At 31.2% G+C, this 12,446-nt stretch overlaps 1 protein-coding gene and 1 pseudogene across 2 annotated transcripts; one reads left to right on the forward strand and one right to left on the reverse strand.

Moving 5' to 3' along the window:
• The first annotated feature begins 4,533 nt into the window (after positions 1–4,533).
• Positions 4,534–6,777, forward strand: LOC110418030 (Ribosomal protein S10p/S20e family protein). Its single transcript, XM_021430647.2, has 4 exons — positions 4,534–4,686; positions 5,163–5,294; positions 5,499–5,612; positions 6,355–6,777. The coding sequence occupies exons 2-4, from the start codon at positions 5,183–5,185 to the stop codon at positions 6,495–6,497; spliced, it is 369 nt and encodes a 122-aa protein (XP_021286322.1). The 5' UTR covers positions 4,534–4,686; positions 5,163–5,182; the 3' UTR covers positions 6,498–6,777.
• A 370-nt stretch (positions 6,778–7,147) lies between these two features.
• Positions 7,148–9,560, reverse strand: LOC110417617 (cytochrome P450 93A3-like; annotated as a pseudogene). The gene is made up of 2 exons (XR_016351337.1): positions 8,477–9,560; positions 7,148–7,774 (listed from the first exon to the last, which is right to left on the reverse strand). The product of XR_016351337.1 is annotated as a cytochrome P450 93A3-like (transcript).
• Between the last annotated feature and the right edge of the window lie 2,886 nt (positions 9,561–12,446).

Below are 12,446 nucleotides of genomic sequence, written 5' to 3' on the forward strand. Positions count from 1 at the left end.
ATTTAATTAACAATACATTATCTCTAGATTTTAGTGTCTGCTGCTATTTGACATTGCTATGAAAAGTTTGTAATTAGACAGAAATTTATCGGTAAAAATTATCCTAGCTAGATCACTCGCAACATTTTCGAGGGAAAACAAATTACAATGAAATCATGGAAACCTTAAGTTTTATGAATAAGTTAGTCCATTTATAAATTTAAGCATTAAATTAGCAGTTGAAAATTTTTGTAATTATTCAGTGCTATGCATTATGAAGTTGCACTTGGGAATTCATTGTGTACAGCTTCACTAGGTAAGGCAGACAAATAATTGACAAGGCAAGGAGTAGAGAGGAAAAAGGGGTCGAATTTTCATTGCGGGTGAATTAGTCAATCCTAGCCATGTCCATAGCTTATGCACTACCACGTTCATAGCTCAGTGATTTTCAGCTGATTTCCTATTGATGAAACCCACTGATTATGGGAATTCCTCACTTTCACAAAGAGTTAAAAAGTGTATGGATAATTAAGCTAAAGCAATTTTGCTGTTTTTCACGCCCTTTTTAACCTCTTGCTTCCTTTTGAAGCCAAATAATGCTTCATGAGATATTTTTGCACGACAAATGTCTATCTAGTTTTCCTTTTTGGAAATCACGTTGAGGGGAAAAAAAAAAAAAAGCTTAATTTGTTGTACTATGACTTAACAAAAAGCGTTCCCGAAAAAAGATGCTTGTTGACGTGAAATGATGGAGGAAATAATCATTGTGAACGAAAAAGAACCGAAAGAATCCACAAATCAAGATTTAGATTTTACATAGAGAAAAGAACAAAAGTTTTGGGGGAGTGACATAATTAACTTGACAGGAATTTGATTACAAGAAATAAAATCAACCCTGCTTTGTGAAAATGATGTTGTTAATGTGATTGGAAATGATGCTCATCAGGAAACTGTTTTCTTTGTTTGATTCATGGGCATTTGACTAGACCTGTCAATCATATTTGGCTTTATTTTTTCATCATGGGATTTTTAGCTAAAGATACTTAACCGGAATTCACGTAATTCACACATGGAAATTGATTTTTTTACTAGCTCTGCCTTCCAAATTATATACAATTCATTGGCTCTGCAAGAAGTTCAGGAATTTCATACATATTCGTGTCCCTGAAACTATCGAAATGATCAAATAACATGAATACTGCATATATAATTAATCTTTCTTTAGAGTAAAATGCACCACATACATACTAAAATTCGCTATTATTAATAAAATACCTTCTTATCTGCATGTAACCAACTACAAATGCTGGCAAATAACTGAAAATTTGATCCTTAAAAACAATTAGTCAAGAGAAAATATTGATGAACTTCATCAGTCGATATGGACATAAATAATCAGCAGGATAGCCAAGGAAAAGAGAGGCAGCCGGATGTGACATAGCACAGTATTTCCCTTTGGTCAATTTCTTTTTTTTTTCTTTTTAATTTCTACAGCATTTGGTCAATCAGCATTCGGCCCCCCAGGGTGGAAATCATATACAATATTGGAAACATTGAAAATTTCTACAAGGTAACAGCAGAATATAGGCTTGTCGAGCCTATAATCCTTTAGGCATAAGGCTATGCATTTAAGCGCATGAGGTGGTCCAAGTTAGGTTTTACGCTATTCATTTCACTTTACTCTATGTAATACATTAAGCTTTGCCTACTTTGGTCGATTTCTCATTTAATTCAGAGCTTCAATTCTCTGCTCCCCTTTTTTTTTTCCTTGTAAATGTAGGTTTAAATCAATTTGGCAAACGGCAAATCTTCTAATAATACAAGACTGCAACGTTCAGAAATTGAATGTACTCACTTTTACTGTTTTTTTTTTTATTATTAAATGCAAAGTTGTGAAGATGTATCCAAACTCAGTCTTTCAAGTTACCATGTTTAAATCAGCACAGGAGCTGAGGACAGATGGATGGATGGATGGATGCAGGTTTGGTAAATGACAGGGGAATGGATCCTCCAAACATAGCAGAAATTTAATCCTTTCCGGGCACTGGCAGAGGGCATTCATTTTCAATGGGGATCCTAACTCTTACCTTACCCAATGCCCATACTGGCTCTTGCCCTCAAAGCTAGATCAATCACATAAATGCTGAATGGTACTCTGTTGTAAAATCAAATACCATTTGTTGCTCCTTCAGGTATGGCCCGGCTTTTAATGTCTTTAATTAACTGTCATGAGTTTTCTGTTTTCCTTCTAACATCCCTTTGCAAGTATATCTTTTTAGAAGGAAAATTTATTTTATCAAAATAATATTCCTATGTTAAACCTAGCTCAAGCCCAAACAACTTCTGCTTTTTGTGTGTTGGGCCCAGGACGAGCAACTCTAATTCTCTTATGAGCAGTAGATTTATGTCATCCAGAAAAATGGCGATGTTATGCGCGAGGTCTTACACTTTCAGTTTACATGAGAGTTGCTTGTCAATTGGTTTTAGCTTTTGAGGTGGATGGGAGGGTGAATGAACATTAACAGTATTTAACATTCTGAAGACTTAGGTTTGGGCCAGCGGCTCTAAAACCTGCTAGTTATGTTTGGGTTGAGAACCCTGATTTATGAAGATGCATTCAGAATTTCCACAATCCTGACTCTTCTTATTTCGTATGTGAAGCCAGTTTACTGCTTGCTTCCATAAAAAACAGCATGGTTGAGTTCAAATATATGTAGAAATTCACTAATCTGAAAGCCCTGACAAGTGCAGTAATCAAATATCTGCAACACTGACTTCCAACTTCCACACCGGGCTCCACTGTAATTGCAATACAAATCAATTAGTCGTTTGTGTATACCCAACTAAATCTGTCCCACGTGTTGGTTCCTATTAGATAGAAAAACAAAGGCAAAACCAACAAACTATAACAGGAGATATGATAAAATCGAGTTTGTCATCTGCGATACCTTCGCCACAAGGAGACTTCCTAGTTGTGATGTGAAGAACTTTTGTTGGCATTCTCATCAGTCCCTTAACCCCAAGTTCTTGACTTTTAGCTCCTCGCATTAGATCATTACAAACTATAATTTCACATAAATTATAATGATAACAAAATTAGACCGTTACTAACTATATAAAATTCATATATATATATATATAATATTTTAAAATTGATATGGTAATACTTTTTCAGATTTTTCACATTTTTCGAATTAAAATAGCATTTGGTACTTTACAATGCAATGTGATTACAGGTAATGTAATTGCAAGCAATGTGATTGCATGGAAAATAACATTAGTATGTAAGTAAAATAATGATTAAAATGCAGGAAAAATAACATTGCAACGTTTGGTTAACAAGTATTTTGTTGGGAATGTAATGTTAATTTTCAAAATTATATCTAGTTATTAAAATACAAGTTTAATATATTTATATTTTTTATTATTAATTTTTATATAATATCATCTCTTAATATATTTTTAATGTCATATATTTTATTTTTATTTATTATATATTTATATATTTTATTTTTAATATATTATATTTATTATTATTAATTTTTATATAATATCATCTCTTAAATATATTTTTGATGTCATATATTTTATTTTTATTTATTATTATAATCTTATATATTTTATTTTTAATATATTTATATTTTTTATTGTTAATTTTTATATAATATCATCTCTTAAATATATTTTTAATGTCATATATTTTATTTCATTTATTATTATAATCTTATATATTTTATTTTTATTTTTAATATATTTTTTATATTATATATTTTATTTTAATTTGTTTTACCTATATTATATAAATTTTAATTTTAATATTTTATTTTATTTTAATTTTTAATTCTTATATTATATATTTTATTTTAATATTTTTTATTTTAATTATAACAGTATAAAATATTTTTAATAAGGTAATAAAGTTAAATGGTAAAATTATCTTTAAGAACATTATAGAGTGTAATGTAATGTGATTGGATTAGTTTTGGACTGCAACATTGCAATCTTACATTGCAGTGATTTGTTACAAAACAAACACTACAATGTAATTTAATTAAACAAAAAATGTGCTGTGACTTTCCTGATACCAAACGTCACTTAATGGTGATCATTATCTTATGAATCTACTCCTATGATTCCCCAACTTAGTATGTTTCATGGATGCACGTGCCATTGTTAAGATTTATTTTGTTCAAACAGAGTTTGTTTTGATAACTAAAATCTTTATCTATAAAGAAATATCAGATTTTACGACTTATCAAGATTATATATTGTTTTGAAAAATGTTTGCTTTGCCTCCAAGTTATTGTAATTAAATCACAATAGCATTTGTGTGTTAGCTTATATACCTCCACGTCAATCTACGTTTTTTAATTTTTATAAATATTATTATTATTATTATTATTATTTATTTTGTTTAGCATAGGAATTTAGACTAAACACTGTTAAAATTTAAAACCCAAAAAGTAAAGGCTGTGGAAACCCAAAGGGCTCTGAATAGCAAAGGCCCAAAGCCAGGTTTTACTCAGATGCATCCTTGGTCGAATATCTGTGATCCGACCCGCAGAGAAGTCAGGTCCAACCAAAAACCCTAACCCTAGGAATAAAGCGCCTCACATATATATCTTCCTCAAAGCTTTCTGTCTCAGTTCTCCATCGTTTGAGAAAAGAGGCAGCAGAGGCCGCAGTTTCACACTTCCCTTCGTTAAGGTTTCTCTCTCACTTTCTCTTTCTCTTCATATATTTCGTTTGTAAAAGGCCTGAATTAGTAAGGAGGCTTAGATTTATTTTATTCTGGGGTATTCCTTTTAATTCCTCTATGGTATGTATCCGTTTCGTTTTGTTTGCTTGAATGTTTGATCTTCAATCAAGTAAGTAAAAACCCACTAATCTTTAGGCTGAAACCTTCTCCATTGCGGCACTGTAGAGGCTCTATTTCTTTTATTGGAGTTGTTCTGTTTTTTCGTTGGAAAACGATCACCTTTCTGTTGCATATTAGCTTATTTCTTACTTATTTGTGATAATTTCTGGTTTTGTGCTCTGTAAGGAATATGGGAAAGTTTTGTTAGTAGTTGGAATCTAGTGATTGAATCCCTTGTTGTGATTCATTTGTAAGATTTTGCACATTGTGAATTACTTTTGGATGAGGAAGTTTTGATTTATTGGAATTTGATTTTTCTGAACAGAAGCCAAAAAGTTAAGAACGATGGCGTATGCTGCAATGAAGCCGACCAAGCCTGGTTTGGAGGAGCCCCAGGAGCAGATTCACAAGATCAGGATCACTCTCTCCTCCAAGAATGTAAAAAACCTCGAGAAAGGTATATAAAGCTTTGTACGCAGATATGATTATTATTCATTTATGTTATTACCCCTTAAATTTTGTTATTAAAATTTCTTTTTCTCGTTGTGATTTCATATAGGGATGTTTTTCATTAGATAATACTTTTGTTTATTTGATGATAGGGATTTAATTGATACACTTGGTGTTGGTTAGTCTTAATGTGTTTCTGTTTGATTGATAGTTTGTGCTGATTTGGTTCGTGGTGCCAAGGATAAGAGACTGAGGGTTAAGGGACCAGTGAGAATGCCCACCAAGGTTCTTCACATCACCACAAGGAAATCTCCCTGTGGTGAAGGTATTTACGTACCTTACATTTGACCGATTCTTATTGTATTATGTAGATTATATTAGTCAATTTCTTTTATTCAGACTGTTTAATTATTGTCTTGAAAACATGTTTCAGAAGCCTACTTTGTCTGTGATGAATGCTATAGTTACTTATGTCTGGGAAAGGAAAGTTAGAAATGGTATCTTATTGTGAAAGAGAATATGATATAGCAATCTTTCTGGTTTCCTTGGTAATCAGAACACCGTGTATGATTACAGTGAGGAGTATATGAGTATGCATGCCCTATCCTCTGCCTTTTGTGCTGTTTTACAGCCATTGCTTGCTGTCTGATATTTTTTGCTCACCATAAACTTGAATTATACATCAGCTATTTTTTAGATAAAACTTTGGAGCAATCATTAAGGATAGTCATTTGCTACCTATGTACATGTTCAGATCTATTGAACTTGTCTTGCTAATGGAAGTTTTGAATGCTTGAGCTACTTGGTGCATGTATGATATACTTGTTTTGTCTACGTAATTGGAGTTTATAATGTCAAAACACCTGATTTGTACTTGTATTCCTTTTGATTTTAGCATATGGTATCCTAAATGTTAGGATCTTACTTTTTAAATTATATCTGTTGATTGTGTCTGCTGATTAGACTGGGTTTTGACATGAGGCCAATCTGAGTAACAACAAAGTCAATTATGCCAAGGGTTTGATGATTTTTAGGACAACTTATGAAAATATTTGTGTGCTTTGTAGGGACAAACACATGGGATCGATTTGAGCTCCGTGTTCACAAGCGAGTTATTGACCTCTTCAGCTCTCCTGATGTGGTCAAGCAGATCACTTCTATTACCATTGAACCTGGTGTTGAGGTGGAGGTTACCATCGCAGATTCTTAAATGTGCCTCACTTTTGCTTTTTGGCCTTATTTAGTTTTTAGTTGATTAGAAGACTTTCATCTGATGTGGCCTGCATTGCTCAGAACGTTCCTAAAAAGCTTGAATGAGTTGTAGGGTCTCTCTTTTGTGTTTTCCCATACTAGTGTTGAAGTGAAGATTCTATTTTGTTTTGTGGCTCCAGATTTTGTTTCCTTTTTGTTGCCTAAAGATTATCTTGGGATGTTTTTATTTAATGCATTATTTGACATTAAATGTCATGAAATGAGCTTCTTTATATTCAGTTCGAAAGACTGGTGAAGGACCATTGTGTGGTAACGAGTTAAACTAAAAAGGAATTCTCTGCCTTGTGTTAACCTCTGCCATTTATTGGCTGGACAAATTTTTAGTATTGTTTTGACTCTGGGGAACCTCTGGTTGTGCATGGTTATAGTTGGGACAGTTGAGTGTAAGGGGAAAATGTCAAATTGATTTCGAAAGAGAACCATTCGTGTGGTGTTGCTCTGAATTGTGCACCGGGGTTCTAATCGGGAGGATGCTACGGTCAAAGTAGTAGCCCTTTTTGGGATTGGGGAAGTCATTATGCAAAAGTACACACGGATACATTCACACGTTTTATGGGAAAGGAAAATACTAGTATGAGATACAAATAATCATCGGTACTGCTCCGAATTAGATAGTCGTGCGGCGGGTATGGCAACAAGTGGTTCTGTTTTCTTCAAAACAATCCCGAATTTCTCATGTATATCAGGCTTTGTTCCATCCGGTATTTTCCATTAAAAAGAATGCAACAGCGTCGCTAAGAAGTTGGTGACCATTCTATCTGCCAAAGAAATTCCAACACACATTCTCCTTCCCGATCCAAACGGAATAAAGTGGAAATTGTTCCCTTGATAGTTGCCTTTCTCAGCGTCTTGCAAGAACCTCTCTGGTTCAAATCGAAGCGGATGTTCCCAAAACTCAGGGTCCCTTTATATCATCCATGCGTTTAATAAAACTCTGAAATCTTTAGGGATGGTATATCCAGCCACGGTACAAGTCGCGCTGGGCCTATGAGATGCTAGCAAGGGAACAGCCGGATGGAATCGAAATGTCTCCTTTACGGTCGCATTTAAATAGACGAGTTGGAGAATATGAAACTCTTCTACAATGTTCTGGTCTCCAACCACACTGTCCAATTCCTCCACGGCCCTTCTCATTTTATCTGGATGCCGTAGTAACTCTGTCATTGCCCACTCTAAAGTAATGGATGTTGCAATCGTACCAGCAATAATCACATCCTGAATGTCATAAATGTCCAAAAATATTTAGCATTATGAGATTGCAAATATTAAAATTAATTTTGTATGTCAGAAATTCATAATTAATTACAGTCAATTCAAAACCTAATGGAACTGAAAAGGCAGATATAGTTAAATTGTACCAAGAACCATTAATTTTTTTTTCTTTTACAGTATAGGAATGATATTTGTGTATGACCTTTGTTGGTTCAACAAATACAAAGGACAAAACTGAGATAATAAAACACAAGTACACAACAACAATTAACAAGAGGAGAAGCAATGATCCACTAGCTAACAGTAAAAGTTATAATAGCCTTCAGGTTTAGGGAATATTTCACTCTCCACGGTCATCTCAAAAAATAAAAACAGAATCCCCCAATCCATTTCCATAGATCAAAATAATGAGGTAATCATAGGTAATTAAAATGTCGGACAATAATTAATTAGTACTATTCCTGATCATATATATCGATATCTTTTTTTTTTATACAAAGGTTTATGGACAGGAAAGGAATAACCTAATAAAATCTTGACAAAGAAAAAAAAAATTAAAGATAGGAGAGCAGATTTAATTTTTATTTCTGTTGCGCTAAAACCTGTATTTCATCGAGTCCATAGCTGCTAGAAGAAGATTATTGATTGAAAAGGAGAAAATTATAGGTTTTGTTGATGAGTTTAAAGCCTGGATTAGATGCATACCAGCAGCAAAGCCTTAATTTCGTTCTTGGATAATGAGGATTTATAATCTCCTTGTTGGTTCAGCTCCATCAACAAGTGCAGAAAATCCTTCATTTGTTCCTTTTTCGTGCCCTCTCCGACATCGGGTTGATCAAACTTTATTCGGTGTGCTATCACCGATTCAAAAATCTTATCGAACCACGACGAAGCCTTCTCCATTCTGGATTGATATCCTTGTAAATCGAAACGGGTAAGAAAATGAAAAAGATCAGAAATGTTAGGAGCTCCTAACAATTCAACAAACTCCACCACAAATTGCCTGAACTCAATCCCAAGCCTGCTTCTTTCCTCTCCATGCAGTGAACCACCCCATAGCACGCTTAATATCACATTTAGGCTGGTAAGGAACATTTGATCACCAATGTTAACTGGTGACCCAACCTTCCCGTAGATGTCCTTCACCATTTCTCGAACCTCTCGTCGGCGCAGCGCATACCAATCATCAAGGCTTCTGTTGCTCAAAATTTCACGAACGACAAGCTTACGCAGCTTACGCCATTCGGGGCCATTAGGTCTCCATACCATGTCACATGCACCATACGTGCCGATTATAGCCACCGTAGGAGGGTCACGGTTGGTGAAGATAGCATCATGGTCCTTAAGCACCTCTTTGGCAACTGAAGCTGAACTTACAACTATGCAGATCTTGCATCCGAGCTGTAGTTTGATAATGTGGCCATAGATTTGAGACAGTTTGGTAAAGTATCGATGCAAATCAGGTTGGAGGAAAGGAAGGTTTCCTAGTATAGGCAAGCCTGGAGGACCTGGTGGCAGGGGCGGCATGTTCTTGGTGAATTTCTTAACCCACCATGCATAGCAGGCAATGACTAGTGCGGCTGCCAAAAGAGTTGCTGCTGCTCTGATGGTGGTATTTTCAGCGACTCCGTCGCTGTACCGTGACCAGCCCCCGCAGGCTAGAACAGCAACCTCACCGAAGAGATTTGGCATAAATAATTAATTAGTCGCAATTGGGGGATGTGTTTTGGAGATAGAAAGCCCAAGGAGCCAACTTCCAGGCTCTAGCTCTTGTGGATATGCCCATATGCTTGTCCACAGTCTCTAGCTTAAGGCCTGCGTATAAGGTTGGTTTCCGTTTTAAAGCAAGAATGGACGCGTTCGCTATAATGATGTACACTCACATTTTTTGTATAATATATTTAATTAAATTATATTATAATTTTTGTTATAAAATAAGTTAACGTAATATAAAAATGTAATATAATTATATTATACTCAATAAATGAGGATGTAATGTAATTATATTAAAAAATTAATACAATTTTTAATTACAATCTATTCTATAATGTTATCAAATTTTATTTGACATTTTATTTTTTTTAATAATTAAAATTCTTAAACTTAAATTTTTTTCACTTTAAAAAAATTAAAAAGTTTTAAGAATTAAACATAGTTTTAAATTTTTTGAAAAAGATTTATATATTTTGAAAAACATCAAAATAATTTTTAATTCTTAAAATTGTGAAAAAATTTAAAAAAATAAAAAACATTTTTAATTATTAAAAAATATAGAACACTAAAAAATATAAATAATTTTTATTTTTAAGAAATTATAAATGATTAGAGTATTCATAAAATAAAAAATATATTTAATATTTTTGAAAAAAAGAAGATATTCTTTTTTATGCTCATAGTTTTTTAAAATTATAAAAATGATTTCTGCTTTGTAATTTTTAATAAATTTTAAAAATATTTTTTTAATTTTTTACCTTCAATTTTTTATTAAAAAATTCCTTTAATTTTGTATATTTTTGGTTTTTTCTAAAAATAATTATTTCCATTTTTAATGTTTTAGGAATTTTACAAATAATAATAATAACAATATATTTTAAAATTTTAAAAATTTCTAACAAATAAAAAGTTATTTTTAAATTAATATTAACATGGATTTGTCCAATGCTTGGTTATTTGTTAAAAATTTATTTAAGAGACGTTATCATATAAAAATTTATAATAAAAAATACTAGTATATTAAATTTACATTTAATATATAAGAAAAATTTTGAAAATTAATATTACATTCTCAATAAAATTTTTATAAACCAAACACAATGTTATCTTTCAAGCATTTTAATCATGCTTTCTTTAATATACAAAATTTTGCAATATTATCTTACTAGTAATGACATTTTTTACAATTACATTACTTATAATATGATTACATTGTAAAGTACTAAATGCTACCTATTTTCACTCTTAATATCGCCTTAGCATCGTTTTAATATCATGTTAAATTGTCAATTCAAAACTTTTATATACATTATTATAGTATTCATTAACATCATATCATTTTAGTTAATATTACATCAATTTAATTAAATATTAAACTAGTAATTTTAATAAAATTTTTCAACAATTAATATTAATAAATCCAATATTTTAATAGAATACAAAATTTGACAATAATAAAAAAAGCATTAATTAAAAGAAAATTAAGTAATATTTTATTTCCATAACAGAATTTACTTTTTATACATATAAAAATATTTTTATTATCTCAATAATAAATAATTAAGTAGATGGAAAGGATAAAGCTTGGGCTTTAGCTTTAAAAAAAAATCGGTCTGCTTAACCCTACCATGTTCTGTAGATAGCTTCGTGGTATAACCAGTAATTAATTTACCAAACCCAATAAATGCAGCCTTTGAAAACTTTCACCTAGCATGGCTTTCTTTTCTCTAAGTACACGATTTAAGTAATGGTTTTTTAGGTCAAATTCGTGAATTTATTTATTAAAATATTTAAATCAAAATTAAATTTAAAAATCCAAATCAATAGATTAAAAAATTTTCTTACATAAATCAAGTATATAAAAGTTTAAGTAATCTAATGCTTTAATACTCTTTCAAATAGACATCTTTATTAAAAGTTAATGACAATTTTAACCATTTCATAAATATTGATAAAAATTTTATCTGTAAATATAATTTTTAATTAACTTTTTTATATATTATTAATTTTTCTCATCAAAGATCAATTTATCGGTTTTAATTTTTAAATTTTATTTAATCATTTTTAAAGGTAACCTCACAAACTTGATTTAAAAAAAATATTAATTAAGGTTTGCGTGTATATATATATAAGGCTGAATGAGTGGTTATTGGGTTCCTAGAATTTTGTGTTTTTCATAATATTGTTGAATTGAAGTTTTTTTCTTTATGAGATTGATTTTGTTTTGTGTATCTAAGATCACTATTAATGAAAGATCATTGATGAAATTTAAATAAGGTGGGGACAAATAAAGTTACCAAATTGTAGGTATTTATTTAATGCTACTAAATACTATTGTGAATTCGTATTACTTAAACCATCTTCGTGGCTTGAAGATGGGTTAACTCCCACAAACTCGAGTTGGAAAGCGATTTTATTAACGTTGTTCTGTGGGTTAATTATCCACAACAAGTCTCTTGGTGTCTCCGAATATGGATTATGCAAATCGAGAATATGAAGAGGAAAATTACTAATTGATCAATTCACCACGTTAATAGAGAAGTTAAGGACAGAATTAGTTAATTTTTGTTGAGGGGCAAAAAGGAGGAAGAGGAATAGAGTTAAAAATTTTTAAAACTAATGCCGTTAACCTTTCATATTTTTGTTTTATTTTTATTTAAATTTAAAATATTAAATATAAAATTGTAATGTATAAAATATAAATAATTAAATACGACATATAAAATTTTATATAATAATTAAATATATAAATAGTCAAATAATATAAATAAAAAGGAGAAAAAGATAAAAGAAAATTTTAATTTTTCTCAATTTCACATAATGATGGTTAATGGCTCCTGTCCAGCTCATAAGCTCATAAATTTCTTTTAAAGAATGAAGTATATTTTAGTGGTGAGTTATAGATAAGGGAGTAAATAAAAATAAAAAGATAAAATCGAAAAAAAAGGAAGAGAGAGAAAGA

This window comes from Theobroma umbraticum, unplaced genomic scaffold (genome assembly GCF_002168275.2).
Source record: "Theobroma umbraticum cultivar Fairchild unplaced genomic scaffold, ASM216827v3 scaffold_50.0, whole genome shotgun sequence".
In the NCBI taxonomy this organism is placed as follows: Eukaryota; Viridiplantae; Streptophyta; class Magnoliopsida; order Malvales; family Malvaceae; genus Theobroma; species Theobroma umbraticum.

Bases quoted from the DNA above. Each gene is read 5' to 3' on its own strand.
- LOC110418030 (XM_021430647.2), top strand. From the start codon at position 5,183: ATGGCGTATGCTGCAATGAAGCCGACCAAGCCTGGTTTGGAGGAGCCC. The intron at 5,295-5,498 runs GTATATAAAGCT...TTTGATTGATAG, and splicing joins TGTAAAAAACCTCGAGAAAG to TTTGTGCTGATTTGGTTCGT. The intron at 5,613-6,354 runs GTATTTACGTAC...TGTGCTTTGTAG, and splicing joins GAAATCTCCCTGTGGTGAAG to GGACAAACACATGGGATCGA.